The sequence below is a fragment of the Lasiosphaeria miniovina genome, assembly GCF_030549165.1.
Source record: "Lasiosphaeria miniovina strain SMH2392-1A chromosome Unknown B0T26scaffold_2, whole genome shotgun sequence".
In the NCBI taxonomy this organism is placed as follows: Eukaryota; Fungi; Ascomycota; class Sordariomycetes; order Sordariales; family Lasiosphaeriaceae; genus Lasiosphaeria; species Lasiosphaeria miniovina.
In genome coordinates, this window is record NW_026848221.1 from 7,101,638 (window position 1) to 7,127,414 (window position 25,777).

At 55.2% G+C, this 25,777-nt stretch overlaps 9 protein-coding genes across 9 annotated transcripts; 4 read left to right on the forward strand and 5 right to left on the reverse strand.

Annotated features, from left to right (window-relative positions):
* Positions 1–4,004: 4,004 nt before the first annotated feature.
* On the forward strand, positions 4,005–5,546 carry B0T26DRAFT_699508 (uncharacterized protein). The gene has a single exon (XM_060441470.1). The coding sequence runs from the start codon at positions 4,207–4,209 to the stop codon at positions 5,170–5,172; it is 966 nt and encodes a 321-aa protein (XP_060301706.1). The 5' UTR covers positions 4,005–4,206; the 3' UTR covers positions 5,173–5,546.
* A 2,107-nt stretch (positions 5,547–7,653) lies between these two features.
* On the forward strand, positions 7,654–8,502 carry B0T26DRAFT_186469 (uncharacterized protein). The gene has a single exon (XM_060433646.1). It carries the CDS (start codon positions 7,753–7,755, stop codon positions 8,434–8,436), a length of 684 nt encoding a protein of 227 aa, XP_060301707.1. The 5' UTR covers positions 7,654–7,752; the 3' UTR covers positions 8,437–8,502.
* A 660-nt stretch (positions 8,503–9,162) lies between these two features.
* B0T26DRAFT_186481 (uncharacterized protein) lies at positions 9,163–9,724 on the reverse strand. The gene is made up of 2 exons (XM_060433647.1): positions 9,640–9,724; positions 9,163–9,480 (listed from the first exon to the last, which is right to left on the reverse strand). Exons 1-2 carry the CDS (start codon positions 9,641–9,643, stop codon positions 9,260–9,262), a joined length of 225 nt encoding a protein of 74 aa, XP_060301708.1. The 5' UTR covers positions 9,644–9,724; the 3' UTR covers positions 9,163–9,259.
* Positions 9,725–10,499: 775 nt separating this feature from the next.
* On the reverse strand, positions 10,500–11,304 carry B0T26DRAFT_186485 (uncharacterized protein). The gene has a single exon (XM_060433648.1). The coding sequence runs from the start codon at positions 11,154–11,156 to the stop codon at positions 10,662–10,664; it is 495 nt and encodes a 164-aa protein (XP_060301709.1). The 5' UTR covers positions 11,157–11,304; the 3' UTR covers positions 10,500–10,661.
* A 1,610-nt stretch (positions 11,305–12,914) lies between these two features.
* B0T26DRAFT_636570 (major facilitator superfamily domain-containing protein) lies at positions 12,915–14,632 on the forward strand (the record flags this gene model as incomplete). Its single annotated transcript, XM_060436840.1, has 4 exons — positions 12,915–13,420; positions 13,506–13,690; positions 13,745–14,129; positions 14,203–14,632. The coding sequence occupies 4 exons, from the start codon at positions 12,915–12,917 to the stop codon at positions 14,630–14,632; spliced, it is 1,506 nt and encodes a 501-aa protein (XP_060301710.1).
* A 708-nt stretch (positions 14,633–15,340) lies between these two features.
* On the forward strand, positions 15,341–19,463 carry B0T26DRAFT_699517 (uncharacterized protein). Its single transcript, XM_060441471.1, has 10 exons — positions 15,341–16,154; positions 16,241–16,249; positions 16,310–16,505; positions 16,575–16,618; positions 16,672–16,849; positions 16,926–17,680; positions 17,743–18,225; positions 18,307–18,438; positions 18,512–18,605; positions 18,701–19,463. The coding sequence occupies exons 1-10, from the start codon at positions 15,426–15,428 to the stop codon at positions 19,192–19,194; spliced, it is 3,114 nt and encodes a 1,037-aa protein (XP_060301711.1). The 5' UTR covers positions 15,341–15,425; the 3' UTR covers positions 19,195–19,463.
* Positions 19,464–19,600: 137 nt separating this feature from the next.
* On the reverse strand, positions 19,601–20,110 carry B0T26DRAFT_639862 (uncharacterized protein; the record flags this gene model as incomplete). The annotated part of the gene is made up of 2 exons (XM_060437175.1): positions 19,601–19,888; positions 19,952–20,110. 2 exons carry the CDS (start codon positions 20,108–20,110, stop codon positions 19,601–19,603), a joined length of 447 nt encoding a protein of 148 aa, XP_060301712.1.
* A 1,538-nt stretch (positions 20,111–21,648) lies between these two features.
* Positions 21,649–22,251, reverse strand: B0T26DRAFT_673327 (uncharacterized protein; the record flags this gene model as incomplete). Its single annotated transcript, XM_060439582.1, has 3 exons — positions 21,649–21,868; positions 21,947–22,042; positions 22,127–22,251. 3 exons carry the CDS (start codon positions 22,249–22,251, stop codon positions 21,649–21,651), a joined length of 441 nt encoding a protein of 146 aa, XP_060301713.1.
* A 787-nt stretch (positions 22,252–23,038) lies between these two features.
* Positions 23,039–25,324, reverse strand: B0T26DRAFT_673328 (uncharacterized protein; the record flags this gene model as incomplete). Its single annotated transcript, XM_060439583.1, has 6 exons — positions 23,039–23,367; position 24,015; positions 24,202–24,249; positions 24,455–24,713; positions 24,783–24,846; positions 25,057–25,324. 6 exons carry the CDS (start codon positions 25,322–25,324, stop codon positions 23,039–23,041), a joined length of 969 nt encoding a protein of 322 aa, XP_060301714.1.
* Between the last annotated feature and the right edge of the window lie 453 nt (positions 25,325–25,777).

Sequence of the window (25,777 nt, forward strand, 5' to 3'; positions counted from 1 at the left end):
TTGGACCGGAATTATTTTCACGTTTGCGATAAAGCACATGTTTGCAGTACACATGTTTGCAGTAAAGTATGTTTGCAGTAAAGAACATGTTTGCAGTAAAGTACATGTTTACTTTGGTTTCGTTGCTCAGGGGCAAAGAGATGTCTCAATGCGATACGAGTCCCTGGATTCCAAGACTCGACAGTTGCTATCCCAAACCCGAAGCGAACTGGTGGGTGACAGGATGGGCTATGGGAAACGGGCACGGGGAGACGGGTTCTCGGTTCTGTAGGGCAGCAGCAGGGTGGGTAGTAGGATAGAGCAGCGGGCCGCATTGTCTTGGCAATAATACGCATATTACCCGGCCATTGGCCTCGGTACTGTAATTATGTAACTTGATGACCCGGCCAAGTCGCAAATTAATCCGTACATTCTCTAGCTCGACACGTTCTGGCTCGGTACTGTAATTATGTAACTTGATGACGGGCCGAGACGCAAACTAATCCGTACCTTCTCTGGCTCGACACGTTCTGGCTCGACACGGTCTGGCTCGACACGTCACCGCCTTCCAGCTGCATCTTCCATGGATGTTGGTCGTTGGAAACAATAACTTGCAGTATATGGATAATTATGGATAATTATGGATAATTATGGCTACGAATTAGACCTAGATACCTATTATAAGCAGCTTTAAATAGCATGGCGTCTTCAATATTGTGTCAGCAGGCAGGGTTGGGGGAGCTACCGATTTAACTTACAGATTTTACTGCACACTAGCGTGAGCGAGGAGGCAGGGTGGGTATTGTGGGTATTGTGTGGGTTGTGTGGGTTGTGTGGGTTTGTGTGGGTTCGTGGTGGGTGTGCCGGGGACAGCTCCAGAGGCTCGCGAGGGGGAAAAGGGGCCACAACGGCCTAATAAGTGCTTGGCGGCGCACGCTCGCCAAGTTATAATATCGCTTGGAGACGGCCATTCGCACGCTCGCCAATTTATAATATCGCTGGGAGACGGCCATTGGCACGCTCGCCAATTTATAATATCGCTTGGAGGCGGCCATTCGCTGCTGCCTGGGCTCTGGGCGTGGCCGGGCGGCTAGAGGCTACTATCTTTACTACTTTGTGATGCGCTGCTGGCGACACCACCTGAAGAGATGGATCATCTGTGCGGCATTGGCAATGCAGGTGCAAGCAGGCTGCGAGCTCTGCTTCTTTCCTGTCTGTCTGTGTGTGTGTGTCTGTGTGTGTGTGTGTGTCTGTCAGTGTGTCTGTCTGTATGTCTGTCTGTCTGTCTGTCGTCTGTCGCTGTAGTCTTGCAGATCTGATGAGCTCGCAGCAAGCAAGCGAGAGGGCACTGGGCCAATGGCGGGGGCCGGGGCCTGCTCGGCGCCGCCTTAGTGCCTTCTGGCTATACCCGTCTTCGTGGTCAGGCAAATCAGCGGCCGGCCCAGGGCTCCACGGCCTGTTAATTCCAGGCGCTTCGGCCTATTTTAGGGTTGTCTCCTGGTCCCTGTCCGGCAAGGTTACCCTGGAGCTGCTAGGCCGGGAGCGTCGTGGATGCGACGTCAAGTTTCGGCAGGCAATGCGACCAAGTGCCAGACTGGTGCCAGACCGGTGCCAGACCGGTGCCAGGCCGGGGCCATGCCGTGTAGAGTCTGCCTCGCCAGGACTTGACAGCCGGCAGGATCACGACATACAGCCTTGGCGTGTGTTACACAGCACGCACACCGCGCGCGTGTTGTGTGTGGGGGGGTGGCTTTCCTGCCATGCCATATGGATCCTGCTCTGACCCCGACAAGCTGCAGCAGTCGTCTGCCTCTGGCGTCGCCACCGCGCGCCAGTGCCCTGTGCTTCTCTCGTTGCGAGTCGGTGTCGGTGAGTCCAAGGGAGCTTCAGTGTCAGGTCCGAGTCTGGAGATATAAGGCCATTGCCAGTTGCAAAAGCCCCCAATCCTGCCCCCAACGCTCTTGAACAAGTCGACTCGATCTGCCTCGTCGCTCAACCCGTCACAGCAGTCACGGCGCCTCAGCACAGCAGTCACGGCGCCTCGGCACACAAGTTCGTCGCAGGTCGGGGAAATACCACCTGTGCCCTCCCTCCCCTGAAGCTCCGTCTTTCCACTCGTCGCCGCCGCTGACAGCCAGCGCCGCCAACGCCACCCCCGACTAATCCACGACATTTGTGTCCCCATTGATCGCGTCCCAGGCTGACGGGACCAGCTCGTCGGAACACACAAGTTCCGCGCATTTCCACTCCACAGCTCCGTCTCCGAGGGTACGACTCTCCGGGGCTGCCGCCGGCTTTCGTGCGCTGCCCGAGGGAGCAGAGGCCCCAGGCGGGAAAAGAAGCGGAAAAGCGGGCTGAGAACCCCCCAATCCAATCAGCCCAGCCAGGGGTGCAGTGCGTGCAGTGCGTGCAGCATTGGCGTGCATCTCCTATCGCATCCATCTTACGAGAGACGGGGCCTTCCCAAGGCGCCGTTCCCTGGACCGCGCGTATCCGACACTCCCGCGCTCGCTGCCCGCACACATTTGTCGAGTCGACCACGACTGTTGGCAAGTTTGCAACTCTCACGACTCGACACAACCCTCACGACTCGACACAACCCTCACGGCTCAACAGAACCCTCACGACTCGACACAAATCTCACGACTCGACACAACCTCACGGCTCGACAGAACCCTCACGGCTCGACAGAACCCTCACGGCTCGACACAACCCTCACGACCCGACACAACCCTCACGACCCGACACATCTTCCCCCGACACCGACCATCCGGGCTACAATCTGCCCATCAATCCAAGCCGATGCCGGCCACCGTCTTTGGCCAGCACTACACAATGGCTGCCCCTGCGCCTGGCGGCCAGCACCTCCAGCCATGGGACTACGGCGACACGAACTCGTTCGCCGACGTGCCCGACATTGACTTCAGCGAGCTGATGGATTTCGACGCCGACGCCGTCGCAGCCGCCGCCGCCATGACGCTGCCTCTGCTACCCAACTTCACCGACGCCCTGTCCACATCCGTCTCGGCCATGTCCATGGCCACCGTCCCCGCCCCAGCCAACGCCGACACCTGGACACCGCCGTCTGCAACTACGGCTACCCTGACTGCCGGTGCAGGCAGCCTGCGAGGGCCCTCCAATTCAGCATCACCGCGTGCGTCAGCGTCGGCCTCGAGCTCGGGCTCGGGCTCGGGCCCCGGCTCGGCGCATGCTCCCGCCGAAGCAGTTGCGGTCGTCGCAACACCAGCCGTGCCCGCCACAGATGCAAGCTCGGGAGCTGCGCGGGCGCCGCCCAAGCCTGCGGCTGCGGCGGCGGCGGCGGCTGCGGCGGCGGCGGGCGCCGGAGGCAAGAAGTGGGCGTCGGACGATGACTGGGACCTGCACCGGCCAACCATCACACAACTATACGTCAACGAGAACAAGAAGCTGTGGCAGCTCGTCGATCACATGTCGCGCGAGCACGGCTTCTTCGCGACGTAAGCCGCTCCCCTCCCCCAGCAGAACCCCCCCCCCAAGCGAAAACCCCCAGCGAACCCCCCAGCGAACCCCCTGGCGAACCCCCCCCAGCAAACCCCCTGACACCCTGGAGCAGACCAGACGCAGCCAGCTAACAGCCTTTGCCACCCTATGAATAGACCCAAAATGTACAAGACGCGCTTCAAGCGCTGGGGACTGTGGAAGAACACCAAGGCCGCCGACGTGGCCGAGGTGCTCCGCCAAGCCGCCGCGCAACCAGCCGAGGCCTCGACAACGACGACGACAATGACAACCACCACCACAACCACAACCGTGACGACAGTAAACACGCGGCAGGAGCAACACAACAAACAACAGCAGCTGGTGAGAGCACAGCACCACCAGCAGCCGCCAGCGCAGCAGGTGTTCCTCGTCAACGGCAAGCACGTCGACGCGCAGCGCGTCGAGCGCTACATCCGCAACCGCTGCCGGCAGTACCGCATGCGGCCCGGCGACCTGTCGGCGTCGCTGCTGCAGGGGACGGCCACCAACGCCGCCGCCGCCGCCGCACGGCCGACCGGCCTCGGGCTCAGCAACCGGCGCTGGAAGGCGGGCGGCGAGCTCGGGGCGCGCGGGACCAGCGCCGCCCTCCTCTCGGAAGAGTCGACGTACCGCACCATCCACGACTACTTTGAGGGCTCGATCCAGTCGCGGCGCTGGGTGTTCGCGTCCGACACAGACTGCGAGCTGTCGACGCCCGGCGGCGTCGAGATGGGCAAGCTGATCGCGCAGTTCCACGAGCGGTGGAAGGTGGCGGCGCCGCTGCTGGCCAAGCCCGGCACGCGCGACGGCGCCGAGGGCGTCAAGCTGGCGCGCATCTGCTTCGCCGAGCTGCCGCGCATGATCGACGGGCGGTCGCTGGGGGCCGAGGACCCCAACCTCATCACCTTCATCCTGGTCGTGCTGTTCCACATCCGCAAGGCCGGCCCGCAGCTGCGCTGGGTCGAGACCCAGCTGGCCCGCCACCTGGCCGACCTGGCCACGGTGCTGCCCGGCGCCCGCCCCCACGCCGCCGTGTGGGCCATGCTGCGCGAGGCCGTGATCGCCGGCACCATGACGGACCACCTCAGCCTGCAGATCACGCGCGTGCTGGTCGACGCGAGCAGCCGCCTGCTGGGCCGTCTGCACGTCAAGACCATCGAGCTGCTGATCTGCGGCGTGTGCAACTTCGAGACGGGGCCGGCGGCCGTCGCGGCCCAGGAGGTCATGTTCGCCGAGATGCTGGCCGACCTCGACGCCCTGGGCAGCTTCGACGAGCGCCACGCCGGCGTGCGCATGAACCTGGCCATGTTCTACAACTACCACGGCATGCCCGAGCGCGCCGGCCAGGTGGCGCGCGCGCTGCTCGACGACCCGTGGATGCTCAACGAGGCCAAGCGGTACCGCGGCATGGCCTTCCAGTTCTACCGCGAGTGGGCCGAGAGCTGCCACGCCCAGGGCCGCCTCGAGGAGGCCGAGCAGGGCTACCGTGACGCCCACGCCGCCACCATCGAGGAGATCGAGAAGGGCCTCGGCGGCCGCGGCCACACCATCGACGCTCTGGTCCGTCTCGAGGCCGTCCTGCGCGAGATGCACAAGGACGCCGAGGCCGACCAGGTCGCCGCCGAGCGCGAGGACTGGATCCGGGACGACCTTAAGGGCGTCGGCGAGATTGAGGATGCTATCCTGCCTGAATAGTTCTCTATTTCTCTTGTTTTGTAGTCTGCTGTTGCAGCACACACAAGCTGTTCTATGACTAATGTGTTTCTTTATAGCTACCTCTTTCTTGTTTTGACAGCGTTGGCGCTGTCGTTTCTTCTCTCCGCTTTTCTTCGTGTATTATTCTTTATAATCCTTTGGGGCGCTCTCTTTTGATATATATATATTTACGTTTCTGGAATTGGTTATGAACGAGCATGACGGCAGGGTTTCGCAAGCGTCGGGTATCTGGCTGGGTTATAGGAGTGGCGGCTTTTCGTGTACACCGGGGTTCGATAACAAAAAACCTCATTATCTCTCATATTTAACTAGTTATTAAACTATATTACTTATCAACTCCCTTTCTCTTTGGATCTCGTGAATACGACACAACTAGAAGCTTAGTATGCCGGGCCTGCTGCTGTCCTATTTTACTGAAAGGCGCAGTACGGTGCTTACAGGTCCTAGTTAAGGAAAATGTCCCAAGCCTATCATAGTCTTGACGCGTCTTGACACGTAAATGAATCCCGAAATATATATATCTACTATGGTTTGAGAATGAGGAAGTTGGCCCATCAAAATAAGAGAAAGCATAGTCTTGACGCGTCTTGATACGTAAACGAATCCCGAAACATATATATCTACTATAGTTTGATAATGAGGAAGTTAGCCTATCCAAATCATAGTCTTGACCGTCTTAACACGTAAACGAATCCCGAAATATATATATCTACAATGGTTTGACAATAAGGAAGTTGGCCTATCAAAATGAGAGACAGCATAGTCTTGACGCGTCTCGACACGTAAACGAATCCCGAAATATATATATTTACTATGGTTTAATAATGAGGAAGTTGGCCTATTAAAATAAGAGAAAGCATAGTCTTGACGTGTCTCAATACGTAAACGAATCCCGAAATATACATATATATCTACCATGGTTTGACAATGAGGATGTTGGCCTATCAAAATGAGAGAAAGATAGTCATGACGCGTCTTAACACGTAAACGAATCCCGAAATATATATATCTACTATGGTTTGACAATGAGGAAGTTGGCCTATCGAACTGAGAGAAAGATAGCTAAACAAATCATATCTCATACTTCATAGAGCTCTTCAACGCTTTGGTTAAAACTAACCCGTGCTCCTTCATCTACAACGTTGGCCTCCACAGCGCCCGAGTTCCGGGTGTATGCAACCACGTAGAAATATAGATAATTAATTACCAGGCCATTAGTAGTCTCTTTGGGGAACTAATAAAGACTTAGACCAGCGTATAGAAGAGCACATTACACCACACCTACCTATCATTAACCCATCCGGCTCCCTTCTTCCTCCACGAAGCCGAAGCAACACCGTATTGTAAAACTTGTCAAAGCTTTGGTGATCTCATGCTTGCCTTTTTTGATAGATGCCTTCTTCTTGTCTCCTTATCGTAACTCCGTTATACGGTTCCAAAATGCAGTTTTTTAGTTAGTTCTAGTGGAAAAGGTGGAGGGCAAACGTAATTAACTCGGCAAGAGGGACAGAAATAAATCGGTATATCTATTTCAGGAAGGAATAATCAACTCAATTTTTTTCTTAAAAGCGTTCTAAGTAGTCTAGACGTTTATTTCATCATCGCGACTTGTACAAATTGTGGGAGGAACTAAATCAGGGAAGGGCTCCCATACCACAATATTCAAAGCAGCGTTAATCTCAATGGAATCAGTGAATCTCAATGGAATCAGTTAATCTCAATGGAACCAGTTAATCTCAATGGAACCAGTTAATCTCAATGGAACCAGTTAATCTCAATGGAACCAGTTAATCTCAATGGAACCAGTTAATCTCAATGGAACCAGTTAATCTCAATGGAACCACGATAGATACAACTCATCGACCTTTTACTTCTTTATATCCATGTTTTGACAACGCCACAGACGGCGTCGATCTTTGCATATCTCTACGTTGAACGCACAAGAATGTAGGCTCCAATACGGCAAAAGACATCTAGGAAAGCCCTACTTGATAATCCATTTTATTACTTTCTCTTTGCGATTTTAACTTCTCACAGGAAACAGTGCTATCACTTGCAGCTCGTTAATGGCGAAACGTGAACTTAGCTACAGGCATGAATAGGACCGACGAGTAGCCAAAAACGTTTTATCTAGGACCTATGGAATCAACCTATATGCATATGACAATCTTTACATAGCTAGCGAATCGGCGCGTGAGACGGAAGTCTCGTTTAATTACGCGCCAAGAGGTACAAAGCTTGCTTTACAACACACCGGACGCCCAGTAGACCTTGGACCCAGGTTACTCAGTAAGTGCACGGCCGGGATAATCAAGCTTCTTGCCCTAATATACTTGACATGGAAGTCGAATCGATGTGAGCAGCCTACCGAGTTCGTGCGTGGCTCGAGGAATTAACCGCAAAAGCTTCGCGGAGCAGCTAATTAGCGGCTTCCCGAGCCTAGAAGTTGTGCAGTGGTATGGATGAAGTAATTCAAACGAAGATAAATCAGGCCAACACCAGCCGAGATTAAGAGAAGTACTAGCACGGCGTTGGTAGTTTAACGGCTGCACCCAGCCAATGCCACGACGATCGTCTACCGTCAATCAACTACCGTACGCGTCCCCAGCGGACCGTATTCTTATCAGTCGTAACAATGAAACTCCCAGCGAATCCTCCCGCGATATTGCTTGCTGGCCGCCAAGAGCAATCGTCGAGCCGCCCGGTTCATCACGCTCGTGGTGCTCACTGACGGCACCCAGTCACCGGCGGGAGAACTATACACATAATACGACAGACACTCTACCATTGGGTCCCGAGACGCCCCCTCGAGATTGCCATGCCAATATGGGAAAAGAGCCTATTAGGGCAGCGTGGGCCAGCCCATCGTTAAGAGCGCGCCCAGAGGAAAGGGTCGGCCGAAGAGCTGGTGGGGGGAAATGCCTGGGAAGGGTCGCACAGGTTCCGTGTCTCTTTGCTGAGAACCGGTGCTATGAGGTCTTGGCAGCCTCTGCAACACCTTTTAACCGGCGGGGGTCGAGCCGACGAGATAAAGTGGAAGTGGTCGCATTCGCTTCTTTTTGGGCTCGTTTGTTTCTGGCAATCAATGCAACGCTCGTTTATCCACTGCCCTGGGGAAATCCGACACCCAGGTTTCATGGCAGGCATACGAGGCTCGTCTATATCCTGCGGCCTTTGCAAAGACGCAGGCGGGTCGCTTGTGTTCCCAGGAGCCTTATTTTGGGTCAAGCCGTGCTGAATTGACTGCTGCCTTGAAAGACAAGTCTTTGGTGCTCAAGGGTGAAGGCATGAAGTCGGGCCGTTGTCCAGCATGAGCAGAGAGGGGAAATGGGTGCCAAGACAATATCTACAGGAGAGAAGCAGTGTAAAAGCGTCGGAGCATTGTCAGCTCAGGTGCATATGCCACGCTGTTCGGGTGTATAATCGTGGGGGCCTTCTAGCCGGTGTAGGTAATTGGACGCCACAAGCCGAGTGAAAAAACAAAGGGAACACAGCATGGCTTACCTTGAACTCACACGGGTGGTTACGGCGACCTAATGGCACGAGATAAGGGGCATTGACGCCATCGCCCCCCACTCGGCAGGTGAATTTGGGCATTCCAAAAGCTGCGAGATAATGAAGCGTCCCGATGTCGAAGCCGGTTGCTGATCAATCTCACTCGCAACCACACTCGTATTCGCAAAATACATTTTGAACCTGCAGTATCGCAAGACAACAGCCTGCGGTATCCCAAGACAACAGCCTGCAGTATCCCAAGACAACAACCTGTAGTATCCCAAGACAATAACCTGCAGTATCCCAAGACAACCGGGCTGGTCAGATCGGATGCCATGTGGTTTGACGGAAGGATTGCTGCAGCAGGACCAAGACATCGGCACTAGAGCGCTCGACGCGCCACAGAACCAGACCAAGACCTTGGCAACACCACCGTCAAGACTTCTGCCCAGGAACCAGCAAGCACAGCACGCTCGGCGGACGTCACTAGTGAGGGGAAGGGGGGAGGAGCACAACCTCGGATATCAGGGAGCTCTGATCCTTGGCCTCTTCCTTGGGCTCTTCCTTGGCCTCAAAGTGGCTGCAGGTGGAATCCGAGATTTTTGAAAAGATAAAAGTGACCGCTGCTGCTATGCCACACGGGTGCTGGAATGTGACACCGCTCCCGAGAACTTCGCCGCAGCCCGTCAGCGGGGACCCGACTAGTCAGCAGAGTAGCTCGGAAGCAACCAACACGCGGGGATGCCCAGACCTGCCAGCCGTACAAGGCCACGGCCATGCCAAGCTGGCAAGCTGGCAAGCTGGGGATCGACACGTCGAGCAAAAAGATCCATTAGCATCCTGACTCTTTGAATGGTGCCTGGTGTAGGTGGAGTCGGCACACTGCGGTTCAGTAGTAACGCGGCAAGCCGACAGTCTGGAAAGCGTGGGCGGATAAGAGACAGGCCTTACTCATCGATTACTTACAAACGTCTGTTGCCAGAACGGTGCAAGTGCGGCTGCTGGTCGCTAAATTTTCTTGCGCTGGTGTACTGCAGGATGAGCTAATATTAACGCCCAGGCCCAGGCAGCTCTTCCTGTTTATGTCTGCTTCTCCCATTTTTGCAGACGGTGGTGGTCAGCAGCACGGCAGTCGATGCTGAGTTGCTGACTTGGTGTGCACACACGCGCACCAAGCGCCGGGAAGGGCAAGTGTGCCCCCAAAGCAACTGCAGAACCTGGCACTCCGAACTCGAGGCAATCCGCAGGAAACAAACCCTTGGTAAGTTGGCAGTCGGTACAAACTTCCCTGAAAGCGTCCCTTATTGGGTTGGCACCAGAACGGGCCAGTGGACGCTAGCCTTATCACACATCCCGTGCCTCCGACTCTGCTGTGCTGGGTGCGCTGCTGCGACTCTGCCAATGGAATGGAGCCTCTGAGTGAGGTGGCTCGGGGCAGTGGGCACAGTTCCGCAAAGCCGCTGAGGCACGGGGACGGGAGACGTGGGCGCTGTAACCCGGCCGTTTCTCGATTCATCTGCCAGCGCCGTGCATGCGTTGGCCACCGGTGAGCGCCAATTGGGTCGGGGAATGAAGCGCGACTTGGCGCAGGAAACGCGATCCAAAGGAAATGGAAGAGGAAGGAGGAAACAGAGAATTGGATGCGTCGTCATGGATGCCCTGGGTTTGGATCTTGAACGCACGACATGGCAGCGACGAAAGCGGACAAGCTTCCAGGAGCTGAGAGTGGAGGCCAGTGGACCCTGCCCCCCCGGTGGAGGTTTGGGGAGGGGAAATAGAGAATTGAGCCCGCTACCAGAGCCGGCCGGAATCTGGGGAAGTGGCACAGTGGCTCGATCCTTCCTGGCTCTCCCGCAATCACCTAATCACCTAATCACCTAATCACCGCCCAGGCAGTTTGGAGTTCCATGGAGCATGGAGCGGGAGGACGCTGTCGCATGCGACAGTCTCTTGAGGGCCCAGACCTTTTTGCTTCAAATAATATTGCAACGAGAACCAACGAGCCATGGAGTTCGCGGACCGACTTTTGCAGTGTTTTGGCACAACGCACTCCTGCGGCGCTGCTGATAAGTAACGCACCTGTATCTAGATGTCGGTGAGGAAGGAAAGATGCACACAGAGGAAAAACCAGGTTCGTTCTTGGTGGAAGGAACGAAGGAAACCCCTCCCTCCCCTACGCAGCTCGCGGGTTTTGTTCTTTCCTTTTCAGCCCACCTACCGTCTGTGCCACCGCACAAACCCCCGACGGGTATCGACGATTGGCCTTCCAGAAGCCCTCTACCTCTTTCCCTCGCTAGCTCGCTTGGGCAAGCAGAGTTTTCCCTCGTCGCTGGTTGGCATGCTCGACCTCGCACGCATTTCCATTGACCCGTTCGTGGACTGGGCGTCATTTCCGAACCCGAGCAGTCGAGCACTCGGCGTGTCGAAACTACCTCAGGTCTCGTCTCAGCGCGCTGTCCAGGTCGCATCGCTAGCGGCTTCAAGTCCTCGTGTTCACTAGATTTTTCGACAGAGACGGCCGAGCTGCGGACAAACGGCAGCTAGCATCGCGGGGAATGCTGTTGATCGTCATGGCTCGGACGGTTTTTTTCTTTTTATTGGAGAAAAGGGTGTTGGCCTGGCTCAGGCCAGCGCGCGGCGGTCGGTCGGCAGGCGCCATCGCAAGCCGCATCAGCATCAACACCAACATCAGCAACCAGCGCCTACCCCCTTCGGATCTAACGCGTCGCACTTCCTCCAGAGCAGCCACAATTCATGCCCCTTGATGAGCTCGAATTTATCCTTCTGTCCGAAACTTCACCCGCCGCTAAGTTTGGTAGCAGCCACGTGCGGAGCGGCATCAGGGCGCTGGATTCCTTCGCGCGTGCTGGGCATTGCTGGGCATTTCTGGGCATGGCAGTGCAGACACTGGGGCAGCGTGCTCGGAGGGTGGTGTTGGCTGGGCGAGCCTGGGGCCGGTGGTGTTGGCTGGGCGAGCCTGGGGCCGGTGGTCGTCCCCCGAGATCTCACAGTGGGTCGCGAGCTGGCCAATGGTGGGGGCCCAAGCCCGCCAAGCCGGACCACTTGCACAGATCCGGGCTCCTGGTGGCGTTCGGTCCAGACTCCGTGTCCAATCAATATCGCAACGCCGACGGCCTGCCTCGAGCTCCTAAAAAGGGGCCCCTGCCGCCAAGACGTCTTGGCTTGCGCCGGTGAATTGACGGGACATGCCCCTCTTCCTCTCCGGCCACCAACTCAGGTCTCCTCGACGAACAAGGCACCAGCCGCCTAGCGAGGTACCTCGGTACCTCCTTGTCTGCACCGCTGCAGAACTCCGTCCTGCAGCCCACACTCTGCACTCTGCTCTTGGTCTGCCGCATAGTCAGCCAAACATGGCTGCAGATCCATATCAGACCGTGCCGGCCGATTGCTTGGCGGCGTCGCCCATAGCAGCAGCGAGCAGCAAACCAAGCTGGCCCATCGTCAGCGTCTCTCCCCCGCTGACACCGGCCGCGTTTGAAAGTCAACTGGCAGCTCGCGGGGGCCACCAAGACTCGAGAACCGCATGTACACGTACTACGTACGTGCTCGCTGCTGAGGTCCTAGTGTTCGGTCAGTGCGTCCCAGGGTAGATCTTGTGTTCCCCGACAAGATAACCGCATTTCCTTTTCAGCAATGTCGAATGCAGATTATGGGCCCTGATGGCTGAAACCCTGTTTCTTCCTTCCCACCCCTCCACCCTTGTCTAACATCCTCTGGATACAGTAAGATGGGACGGTTGCAGCCTGATCCACTCGGTCCGCGCTATCTTTGGGCACTGCCAGCCATTGAGCCGGGGGTGGGAGGCACCTTGGGAATGAGACCGAGCATCCCCTCCCTGGCCAGTCCCCATCGCATACCGTGTACTGTATGTACTTTAGACGAATTGCCAGAATGATGCGGCCCCGACTGCTAGCGGTAGCGCTGCTCACTGCATGTCGACCGCGTGGGCGTCTGCCATCTGGCTGGCACTCCGTCCGCCTGTCCGTCCCCGCGTCGAGGGTGCGAGATCGACAGACCGTGTATAAGATGAGCCAGCGACGGCACCCTGCCTACCCAGCCACGCTCCGTCCCTCCTTCCAACCGACGAGTTGCCCACTTCTTGGAGCACTGCAGAGATTCCGCGCCTCAAGTGTCTCACCTCCGGAAGCCCGCATCTCAGTCCCCTGCCTTCTCAGTCTCCCCGGCACTCCCCGGCTTCTCTCACCATGGGCTCCGCCGAGGTGCCCGCTCAGGATGTCCCGACTACCGAGTCGGACAGCGTCAACAACGAGAAGGAGGCTTCACGCGATATCACGACCAGCAGCGTCGAGAGCGCCGGCTGGGACGGGGCCGCGTCCAAGAGGCTGATGCGCAAGATCGACATCCATCTGATCCCGTTCCTGGCCCTCTTGTATCTCCTGTCCTTCTTGGACCGCACAAACATTGGCAATGCCCGCCTCTACGAGCTCGAGAAGGATATCGGCCTCAGCTCCGTGAAGCTCCAGTACAATGACGCTCTCGCCATCTTCTTCCCCTTCTATGTTGCTGCCGAGATCCCTTCCAACATGGCCATGAAGCGGTTTCGCCCTTCCGTCTGGATCCCGAGCATCATGGTGGCCTGGGCCATCTGCTGTACTCTCATGGGCATCGTCCACAACTACTCTGGCCTGATGGCTACCCGTGTTTTCTTGGGCATTGCCGAGGGCGGTCTCTTCCCCGGCATCACCTACTAGTACGTTCCGCCTGGGGGCCCTGCTTAGCATCACTACAAGGGCTGGTTTCTGGAAATAGGGCTTTACTGACTGGCAGTCACACAGCATCACCATGTGGTACAAGCGCCATGAGTGTGGTCTCCGTATGGCCATCTTCTTCTCGGCCGCTACAGCGGCTGGGGCTTTCGGAGGTCTGCTTGCCCGCGGCATTGTCGAGATGGAAGGCGTCGCTGGCTTGAACGGGTGGCAGTGGATCTTCATCCTAGAAGGCATTCTCACCTTTGTCGTCGGTATGTCAAGAGGCTTTTTTTTCCCCCAGCAACACTTGCTAATCAGCTACACAGCCATCATTGCCTACTTTGTCATGAATGATTACCCGGCCACGGCCAAGTTCCTATCTTCCGAGGAGCGTGTCGAGGTCGAGGCTCGCCTAAAGCGCGACCGGTCGTCGCTCGCGGACGAGTTCGCCACCAAGTACTTCTGGGATGCCATCAAGGACTGGAAGATTTGGGTGCACATGTTCATCACCATCGGCGTCTACACTGGGCTCTACTCTTACTCGCTCTTCCTCCCGACCATTATCCGCGATCTTGGCTACACCAACAACACGGCCCAGCTGATGACGGTCCCGCCATATGTGGTCGCCTGCGTCTTCTGCGTCGGTGCTGGCTACCTGGCCGACAAGCTTGGCCAGCGTGGTCTCTTCATGATCTTCTTCATGGGCATGTCGTAAGTCTTGACCTACTTTCTTCACATGTTCAGTAACCCTTTGGCCATCCACAGCTGACCTAGTTAACTACAGCATCGTCGGCCTGATTATGCTCTTGGCCAGCCAGACTGCTGGAGTCAAGTACGCCGGGTCCTTCTTCCTTGCGTCGGGCATCTACCCGAACGTGCCGCAGGGTGTGGCATGGAACGGCAATAACATTGGCGGCTCTCTGAAGCGAGGCGTCGGTATCGCCATGCACGTCGGCTTCGGCAACTTGGGCGGCACCATCTCGGCTTATCTGTTCCTCCCCAGGCAGGGCCCCAAGTATTACGAAGGCTTTTCTACCCTCCTAGCCTGCCAAGCCATGGCCATGGCCCTGTCTATCTTCATGACTATCTACCTTAGACGCGAGAATGCCCGCCGTGACCGCGAGTACAAGCCTCCGAGCGAGTACACCGAGGAGGAGCGGGTGGCTGAGCGAGAGAAGGGAGACAATGCTACCTTTTTCCGGTACACTATCTAAAAGGTCTTTGTCGTGGGCGCAGATGGAATTGAGCGCGTTGCCGCCAAATTTACGGCACCGGTCTCCGCTGCTAAGAAATTGGAGATTGGCAAACAGACTTCTTTAAACTATAGATCTTTTTCAATATTAATTTGATGTTGCCTCTCCAACCAGTTACGAAAAAACTTCTGATGAGCTCGTCCTTTCAACTTTTATTTCGATCGTAGCCATTCAAACCTACCCCATGGCGCGATTGGGTTTACAATCCAATCCCTGCATATTTGTTAGCGGGGACTTTCCAAGATTTGAAAGGCCTCAGTTCCTTATGGCTCGCCCAGTAGGGGTTTCGCCGAGGGAGCTAATAACTATTAGAACCCCTACTCTAAAATTCTAGAGGCCTATCTCTTCACAAGTATCTCTTAAAGGCCTTTTCTGCCAGTGTATGTACGCTAATCTTCTCCTTGTTCCCAGGTGCGGCCAACAAACATTCAGAGATTAGATTGTATATCTCACAAACTTTCACCTTCAATTTGAATGCTCGTAAATAACATTTGGAAATTGAAGAGACATGAAGATACCACATCTTCAGATTCCACTCCAAGATAAAAGTAACCAAGGGCTGACTGCAAAAACGGCTCGGAATAACTTGTGCCCGAAATGGCCGCACCGTGTGGCGCATACCAATGGTGTGTGCAAATCCCCCAAATCTCAGCTAATTATTCAGCCGCACGTCCAGCCAACACCAGATCTTCCTCCACACACCAGGTTAAGTTGGCTGGGCTCAGTATCTTGTGGCAGTGAATACGTTGCCAAAATGGACCCTTATCCTGACGTAGTCTCTTGTCTGAGCTCCGACCCTCACGACGACGACATCTCAGACCCTGTCCTGCATTGTCTGGGATGTCTCCGCTTCGACGAGCGAAAAAGTTTCTTCGACATGTCCCATCCGTTTTGGCAAGACGAAATCAGCGACGAGTCTACAAACCTGCACCTCCGCGACCCGAGCAATGCTGTGCGTGAAACGGTTCAAGAACGGCTGCAAAACTGGAAACGCGCTGTCGACTCCAAACTGGAGCGACTGGGGCGCCTCCGCAAAGCCATAGAGGGAGACGAAGAATACCGGCACTTGGTAAAGGATCTTTCCGTTAGCAAGGCGGCTTGGCAGAATTACTGTGCTATCAATGTAGGAAAGAAAAGAATACAGGTGCGACAGCAGCGACAGCAGGAAAGAACCGCAGGAGCTGCCCCCTCTGGAGGCATGACAGACACTACAAAAGCCAAGCAAAATCCGCAGCCGGACAGCCACATGTACGACCCGGACGACGACTCGACCGCATATGTAATTGAGTTTGATTCGCACGGAGGTGGTCAATCCGCCACTGCCTCGCACCAGGCCTTGCACCAGCGGCGGGTGAGAGAACACTCGATATCCGTGCAGGCCCTCTTATATCCCGAGGCTGGGAATCCCGGCTCCCCTGTGCACGTCAAGGGCAAACTGTCGGGAAATATCCGGTGGATTCACCTTCCATCGAATAACATGGCGGTACGTACACACGCATTTGAAGACAAGTCTCATCACAACCTCTTCCCATTTGCTCGACTAACAGACTGTCGTGGCAACGAAAACAGTGGGCCGAGGTATGTTACTGAAAGCGTTGCCCTGGAAAAGGGGTCCAGAACACTCACGCAGACGCATAGGAGGCAGTCAAGATGTGCTTTGGTCAAAACCAGGAGTCAAGGGACTCTGCTCCGATACGGAGACACACTCGCAATGCAAACAAATCCGTACCAAGTCAGGCCCTGGTGCCAGAGGTATGGCAGGCAAAGCCTCCGGAGAGGTCTGACCTCCGTGGGTCTCGCTCGCTGCGCCAGACGTGTAAACTTGTCACCTCGGGTCAGTGCATTCCGCTTCAATTACCCGTGTTCATGTCCTCCAGCTTACCAAATCGCTGGAATGCGGCAGGCGACTCTTCCGGACGGCCAATATCATCCTCGATAACTCTTTACGTAGGTTATTCTGTCGTGGCGACAGGAGGTCATTAGTTGACACTTCCCCAAAGGCGCCCTTTCTTTCCTGGGAAATCTACAGGCGCCAATCAGTCATCTCGCAAATGATTGAAGTCAACCTGTTCGACCACAAGATCCGAGCAAAAAGACAGGAACGGGACAGACGCATGGACCGCATAGCGCGGCGAACGACCGATTTAGCTCGCCCCCGAAGCCGACAGTCGCGCCTTGGTGAGTGCATGGCGGACAAGAACAATGCCCAGCCCTAATATCACGGTTTGCTGATGCTTAGTCTCCGAATCGGCAGAATCAAAGAGGCCTCTCGCAGGACTCGAGGAGGGGAGGCCGCGAAGGGCCCGCTCAGAATTGCACACCGTAGTCGACGTGGTTGGACAGGTGCTGGGCGGCGCGTGGCGCAGCTGGTATGCCATGGTGGACAATAACGGGGTCCTGCGCGTCCACAGCAGGCTCGGCCAGTACCTAGTCGACTGTGCGAGAATGTACGAGGCCATGATGGCGTACCGCGACCGGAAGCTCATCGAGAGGTACATGACAGCCGACAAGCCGCTGCACCCCAGGCGGACCCTGCACCGCGCCTTGACGCCGTCTGGCATGGGAAACTGGAACTCACGCAAGAGAGAGCAGGTTGTTTATCGCTGGACTTCGCCCAAGCCATCTGACCTACACCACTTCGACCCCTGGCACGAAGCGTGGCCCACACATGAGGAGATGGGATCCGAGCCTTGTGAAACATGCACCCAGAACATCCGCATGCTGCCCAAGATCCTCGTGGTTGACCAGCTCTGGATGTGGATCCTGAACGAAGACACAATCATCACCTGCTTCCCGAACCGGTACGGAGCCGAAGACGACAACGGAGGTCTTTACAAGGCCATCAGATCGAGGTTGCAGGAAACAAACGACACCGAATCTGTATTTTCTGCCGCCTTGACTATCGTTGACGAATGCTCCAACCACTTATTTGAGCCCAGAGTCGAGGCAAAAGCCCGAGACCAGAACCCTCCTGTGCTGGAGGCCTTCGATGTAGCCATTAAAGTCTTGGTAAGATGATTATCGCATAGAGCAGCTGACTAGGCGAAGTTGGCTATTAACATTTTCGGCAGCGCCAGAAACAGGCCCTATCGCGGGAGAAGCTGCTGCAGTGGGCAAACTATATACGGATGCTCCAGACGCGAAGCAGCATCATCCGCGCCTCGACCCAGCTCGGTCCCTGGACTATGCTCGATATCAACCCAGAAGGCCATATTCAGGTCGAGATCGAAGACATAAAGGAAGAACTGAAAGCGATACTAAACATCACCGACAGCCACGAGCGTATGCTTCTGCAGCTCACGAGCAATGTTGACAAGGTCCTGGGACTCTCAACCCGCCCTGCTCACAGCCCCTCCGAGCAAGAAAACGCCCAGATCCAATCCAAAACTACACAAGCCAACGGGAAAGGCAAAGAAGCGCCCCCGAGGCCTGTCACTGACGAAGAAAAGCGGCAAAGCTTCAAGCTTGGGGCCGCCGAAGCGCTGGCTCGCATCCGTGACCGCAAGCGCCAGCTCGAGGACAAGATCAAAAACGCAGACGAGCTTTCGGCAAGCGTAAGTGGTTCTTAACGCCAAGTAGCAGACAACAACGGCGACGACGACGAATAAGCTGACAACCGCCTGCGGGGTATGCAGGCTGCCGAAGTCCTGGCGCTCAAGCAGCACACAATGGCCACGGCCGAGTCGTGGCGGTCGTCCGTGCAGGCCGCGTCGAGCAACAGACAAAACACGGCCATTGTCATGTTTACGGTGGTGACCGTTATTTTTGTAGAGCCTCCTTTCCTCTATCTAGGCGGTAAACTAGGACCTAGAAGAGAGGAGCTAACGAGACATGTCACAGGCCCCCCTATCCTTCATGTCCAGCGTGTTTGGGATGAACGCAGCCGAGTTCGCCAACAACTCGTGGTCCCTGGGAGAGCAGTTCAGCTTGCTCTGTACGTACACTGCAGCAGCAACGCATCCGTCTAATAACCAGAACCCATCTACCTCCTCCACGAACGCGGCTGACAGTGCCCACTCTCTTATCCAGTCCCCCTGTCCTTCGCCGTCACGGCCCTGACCATCGTGGTGGCCTTCAGCGCGCGCGTGCAGACCGTCTGCCTGCTCGTGTACCGGCTGCTGAGCACTGTGCTGCTGTACCGCACGGGGCTGTACAGAGTATGGGTACTGACGGGGGTGTCAACGGCTCGCATCGCCGCGTGGGCCTACACCGCCGTCGGGTCCACGCGCGACCGCGAAAACGAGAAGATCCTGCTCAAGCGCCAGCGCCAGCGCGCCGCCCGCAGGCTTGCGCTGCGCGACGATTTCCTCGCCCAGCGCGACGCCGCTGCTGTCGGGGATGGGGAGGAAAGTGCCCAAAGGACGGTGGCTGACAGGAACAGTGACGGCGTGACTGAAAAGGCGCCCGTGAAGGGAGGTGAACAGACTGCTGCTGCTGCAACAGTTACTGCTGCGCCGGCGGTGCCAGGGGCTACTGGCTCTGCAGATCAAGTGGTAACAGGTCGGGCCGATAACAACGTTTGATGGTTTGGGGAGTATGTTGGTTCAGTTTTGGCGGGTGGCTTTGTGAGAATACACGAAATCCGAAAGGGTAGACTGTGTGCCAGTGTCTTCTCACTTCAGGAACCAGAAGCAGGCGAGACTGTGCCAGTGTCTTCTCACTTCAGAAACCAGAAGCAGGCGAGAGGTACATCGATGCCTTATCAGATTCTGGTTTGGCCATGTTGGAATAAAGGATAATTAGTTAAGAAAGCTACTCCTCCTGAAGAATAGGAAAACTCCTCACAAGCTCCGGCTTTTCCGCGTCCCAGGGGTTTCGACCCTTTTGCCCCATAATAGCCTGTCCCAGTGCCTTTTCGCTCTCCCCCCTTTTTTCATCTTTCTCGCACATAATCATGTCCGCATAGCAGTGCCGCCAACAACCGGGTAGCTAAACACAGATGCCGCCACAGTCGGCGCCGCCATGCTTGGGGTCGCAGTCGTCGCGCGGGTCGTCGATGCATCTCTTGCCGTCGAGGCACGCCCTGCCGATGAAGCCGCCGCAGAAGACGGGTGTCACGCAGATGCCCGGCGCGTCGCAGGCCATACCGCAGCCCTGGCTTCTGGGGTCGTCGATGCAGATCTGGTCCTTGCAGGGGCATTCTTGCGTGATGCGAAACCCGCCGCACGGAGCATATGTCGAGGCGCGTGGCCTGGCCGTCGATGTCGACGTCACCGTCTGCAGCGTCGTGGCCGTGGCCGTGGTGGTGACCGGCGGCACTGGCAGCTTCAGGTCGGGCACGCAGTACCCGAGGCAGTTTACGCCGAGCGTGCATGTCGGGTCCAGTGCCTGGCACCGTTGAGCGCTTGGGCATGGAGCAATCTTGAGACCGCATGGTCTGTGGCCATCCAAGGCCATCGCGACGGCAGCGGAGAGGGACAGGATGAGGGCTGTGTACATGGTGGGCTTTGATTCGTCTGGGCTTGATACCCAATATTGTTTAGTGATATTAGGATGGACTGTCAGTTCAAGTTGTCGGACGGTAGGAGGTGTCACTACATATTTGTAGTCGAAAGAAGGTTCGCGCCCGACTTTCAGATGGGCGACGGGAGCACAGTCAGGTCAGTGGGTAAACACCACTGCAGTCTGCAAACACTTCGGAATGACCGTCTAACTCGGCAAGCTTGGCTCGGCTGAACTCGTTGCCCGTTCCACCCGGACACATTGCCATATGCCCAATACCACCTTTCCCCAAGCCCAGCGCAGCAATAATCGGCGTGGAACAAGACAGGTATCTATCGGAAAAGGAGAGAATGGCAGGAGGCCAAGCCGGAAGCCCATGCCGCCCCCCTTTGCGGAATGTCAGCCTCAGTCCGACGGTGCATTCAATTCCCCAATACTCTATTCTTGGACGTCCCGATATTGTGCCAAGAGACGCCACGCGAAGTGTCCTGGAAATCCGGGGAAGCCATGGTATTGCGACTCGCGGCCCTTTTCGCTATGCTGGCCTATCTTCTTGCGCGGTTTGGTCGCACCGACCTTCCCCGGCTCAATGACAGCTGCCATCGTCATTCCGCAAAATTTCACCGCCCGGTTCTTGGCGAGGAATTTTGTGCGAGCGCGTGTCCGATCACATTCCTGGCATGCATGTGCCCACCCGGAACGTGATAGCTTACGGCTCTTGCTTGGTTCCCGGGCCAATGTCCGCCCATGCTGATGATAATCGGCGTCCAGCTTTTTACCACGGTAAAGCAATCAGCAATGCACTTCCGATTGAGACCGCCATTTGCTAAGTCGGATCAGAGCCGGTGGCGAGGAAGGATGGTGGCTTCACGTCCCCCAGATCCACCCCAACTCATTACGGGATGGGTAGTACGGACTGGTGAGTCCCCTGAGCTTACAGGCAGGCCCAGTGTGAAGTCTTGGGTGACTGCCAAAAACGCCCACTTGATGGGGGTCGAGTGTCTTCGCTACCTCTAATTAGCACTAACGTTAATACTCTCCAAGAGGTATTGCATCTAATTAGAGGTGAAGAAACATACTGCGGAGGAGAGACGAAATAAAGGCCACAGAATGACGTGGCAGATGTCTACGAATCTCTTTCAGAGCACAGGGAGTACTTTGGGCCCCGCGACAGAGTAGGTATGTTGGTGCATTATGAATTGAGATAACTTTGCAGAGAACTGGACAATGGACAGTGGATCGTTCATTAGCTGCTACTTAAATGATTGTCCAAATCCAAAGTAGAGAGCCGTACTACGATCCACCTGCGTGCAAACGTGAAGTGCAAAATACGTTCGCTAATTAAGCCCCAAAGATTGCTAAACATGGCTGGTTATTGAATCGAAGAAGAATATACCTGTTTCCGTCCCACACACGTCCATCTCTTTCTTAGGATCTGAGCGCCACTTCTCCCCTCCGCACTATCAAGCCATTCCGGAAACTAGCCGCCAGGCTAGTGTTTCCCGTGCTGTCGGCTGGGGCGGACGACCTTCAAGCTAGAAAATGCCAGGCCAAACTATCTTCGAGCTGGCAATCGATCCCGTATTGCACGATCCTGGGGGGTTGCCGATTTGCGTTCCTGTGCAGCCGAGGTTCGAGAAGAGCCGCAACTGGCTGTTGAGGCCGTTGGGCGAGTAGTTGAACCTGGCGTTAACCATCAAGAGGCGCTGGCCGTTCTGCACAAACTCAAAATAGGTTGCATCCTGGCCGGGTGTCCTACTTTCAACAATGTTTACAGTCAGGTCAGATGCAAAGAAGGAAAAAGTTAGGCTATGGTCATGGGTTCCCACATACCAGGGGAAGTGATTGTTACTGTTGCCGCCTGAGCAGCCGAAATTGGTCGCCCAGGCATTGAGGCTAGAATGCAGGTGAAAAGCTCGGGCGCTGAGCCTAGTTACGCCAGAAGACGAACGGTCAGATTTTTCAACCTAGACACAGGAAATATGGTTGTTTGCGAGTCAAACGGATACTTACTCCTTTTCCGTCGCGATCTCAGCGGCGTTGACGAGTTCAACATCGTTGCTGGCCGGGCTCGGGTTGGGCGCAGACAAGCCAGTTGCTGTAAAGAGCAGGATGGACTGGAGGATCGAGATCTTCATGGTGGTCGGATGGGTGGGTGGCTTGAGTTGATGTGGTTGATTTGCTTCGAAGTTGGCGAGCTCAAAAATGAAGCGTTTTAGGTTTATATAGTTCTCGCAAGCGGCTTCAGGGAGCGACGTCATGGCCTTCCACTCTACATCAAGAGCTTCGTATCTCGGTCCAAACCTCATCATCACATCACTGGTATCACAAACAAAAGAAGTTTGAGTAGGCGGGTAAGTCGTTTGACTAATTCGGAGAGCCGTGTATGAAGGTTTTTTATTAATTGAGCCTAGCAACTTGAACGCTCCCTAGTCATTAGTCATGCGTGGCGGGTGTGGTAGTGCTCATGACCAATAACAGTAAACACCAAGGTAACATTTACTATCTCTCTAGACTGGTAACATCTGACGTTGGCTGGTCTTGGCGGCTGAGTTGAGAAACCCAATTTTCAGTGAATGCATAGCTCGGCCATCTTCAACGAAATAAGGTTTTAAGAGATGCTGGTTTGGTAATGCTAGCCACACGCGAGCTGTGAAGGGAGAAAAAAAAGAAAGGAAGAGTATGGTGTAGGTAAGGCCCCACTCTTTATCCTGGTCCTCGTTGAGCTAAGAGGGTTGAGGAGGAAGCCTAATACCGCCGGAATGTTAATATAAGAGTAAAAGATTTTACAAAGAGTCGAAGAAAAAACCATATTTAACACACAACAATTAAGAAATAGTGAAATCGGATTCGAATATGCAAGCTAAGAACTCTAGGCCTTATCACGAGCCATCTCGTCGCTCCGGCTTGCTCAAGTCCCGAAAGTCAACGACAATACAGTGTGTGGCAGTTGCTGCTGTGGTAGCGACGCCATTTGGTAATGCCAAGTTTCTCCTGCTCGCGGCATTTTTGTTGGTTGGTGTCTGCGTCCTCGAAGCTGCCGAAGATAATCATCTCGATCGAGGCTAGAGGGACCTTGGCGAAAGTCTCTTGGAACAACTTATGCACCAAACCGCCCATATGTGACTTGTCACTGTCCGTCTCCCTCCTGTTATTAACGATTCTCTCGATTAGGATTATCTTGTCGTCCACCGATCGAAAGACATTGGCTTCGAGCTTCTGGCCGGCACTGGCCGCGTGAAACCCAGACAGAACTGGAGGCTATAGCACGCCTAGGGCTACCTAATCAAAGCGAGTAGCTGAATCCGAAGGCCGGATAGGCTGATGTTGAATGCGAAATTGGGACATGGCTCTATATATTAAGGGAACGATGTGTGAGGCTGCGGCAAATCTCGAACGAGCTGCAGTTACTTCGGCCTCTAATTACTACCGACAATCGAGCCAGGAGATCACTGGCCTTGAATCCTCTGCTATTTTTGCGTTCTTCAAGGACATGAACTTGGACCCGACCTTGCTTTCTTCTACACCCAAAAGCCTCCTCTATAATTGGAAATGTTTCGTAGGGAGTTCCGTCTGGAGTATCGGCGAATGAATATATGGATAGAAACATATATAACAGGCCCTGCAACTTTGGCGAGTTGGCCACGGCCTAGGGGTGGCGTTCTCGTATCAAAGTTAAATATCCGACACGTCTCCACCGAAACTAACGACACGACCAGGGGCAGAGACCCGGTTTGAGTGGTGTTGGCTCCGATCCACGCTGCTTCCCATCTTATCCACAGTCAATAGGCCTAATGTATGGCTGCGGTGCACCTGACTCAATCTCGACAAAACCGTCGTATTTTCGTATCGTGAAAACGAGGTGGCTTGTCCACCGGCAAATTCGTGCCGCTGTGCTTACACTGTTACTGAAGTTACACATCTAGTCAGCTTCCTTCCTTCAATGGAGCGGGGGTATCAGGGTACGACGGTGCCAGGAATGTGCATAATTTTTCAGGAGACGTGGGTGCGGTGTAACACGGCGCAGGTGGTCAAGAGGCGGGTTGCGTCTTCAAAGTCTTAATCCGAGCCAGATTGGCTAGTCTCACTTGGAACGGGGGCAAGTTGTTCAACCCGACATTTTGACATGTCGGAGACTGGAAGGGTTTAGACCGCTGACTTGTTAAAGTGTCTTCTTGATTACAATACGGGATTCAGCTCGGGACTTGACGGGATGAAATTATATTACAGATCAATTACCTCCACCTAGGCTAGGGTTGACACAAAAGAATGAAACAGAGATTGAATTAAGAGAAAATAAATATAAGTCTACGCCGTTAATTACCGTCTTAAACTACTGACCATGCCCGAGGCCTGGTCTTTGATGTTCTCCCAAGAGTATGAGCTCTGGCCCTGGCCCTCAAGGGCAGTAATCTCCCGTTTCAGCACGTCGACCTGGAACTTGCGGAATGCGCTCTCGATCCTTTTTTGGCTCTCGGCGTCCTTGGAGATGAGGCGCGTGGCCGACGCAGTGCCTGTCAGAAATCCCGTCTCGCCGCCGAGCAGCATGCCACCCAGAGAAAAGGCGCCAAACGTCGCCGCGTCGCCCCACCCCGTCGGCCTGATGAATGGGTCGAGGTTTGGAACGGCTTCTTCATCGACCATCCCGCGTCAGCTGTGTTCAACACACAGGGCAGGGGTCGCGCACTTGACATGACTCTTGCCACAAGTTTTGGCAGCATTCTTTTGATCTCCTTGGGGGGAGGGTTGTAGAAGGAAACGAGAAGCGGGAAGGAGAGGTAGAAGGAAAAGAGAAGCGGGAAGGAGAGGTAGAAGGAAAAGAGAAGCGGGAAGGAGAGGTAGAAGGAACACTACGAGACCCATAGATGGAAAGTAAAGAAACGGACAAAAGGAAAAGGGGATGGGGGCTGGGGGCTGGGGGCTGAAGGTGGAAAATGGCTTACCACGCTGCCCGCTAGCAAAGACGACCTCGGTAGGCCGCATCGACGTCCGGAGCACGTCGTACAGGGCCATTCTGTTCGCGCGGATGCGCCACGCCATAGCCAAGCCGACCCCGAGCCCGAGGATAGAGCCTAGGGATGCGTGCACCGACACCTTACGGGCCGCTGTGCGTAGCCGCGACCTGTCCTCGGACGCCAGGTCGTGTTGCATGTGCGCCTCGCCGATCTTGGCGAGATCGCCTGTCGGATGGGAGCGGAAGACGGCGAACATTGTGTGACGAGTGGTAGCTGTTGCCTATTTGCGATGCGATATTGGCGGCCATGAAGACGAAGAGGTCGGGTAATTAGTCACAAATAGTTGCAATGAGAAACAGCTGGGTTCTTTTAATTGCTGTTTGAGCGTCCAGGTGAGATCAACAAGTCGTCATCCCAGTTTAACTTTCTAGCAAATTCCCCTTCACTGGGAAAGGAGGTCAGGTCCGCGAGCCGTGTCGGCAATGGCAGCACGCGCCACCCATTCAACATGACCGATGATGATGTCAGGCAAATCGTTAGCAGCAGGTTTACATGCGAGTTTTGCTGGTGGAGCATGACATGGCAGATCAAGCCCCACTCACCCTTCGAGGGACAGTAGTACTCCGAGAGTTATGTTGGAGTAATTTAATAACTCGATCTCTTTCACCATCTTCTCCCTCAAATCCTACAACTGCGGCTTTCTCGGGGA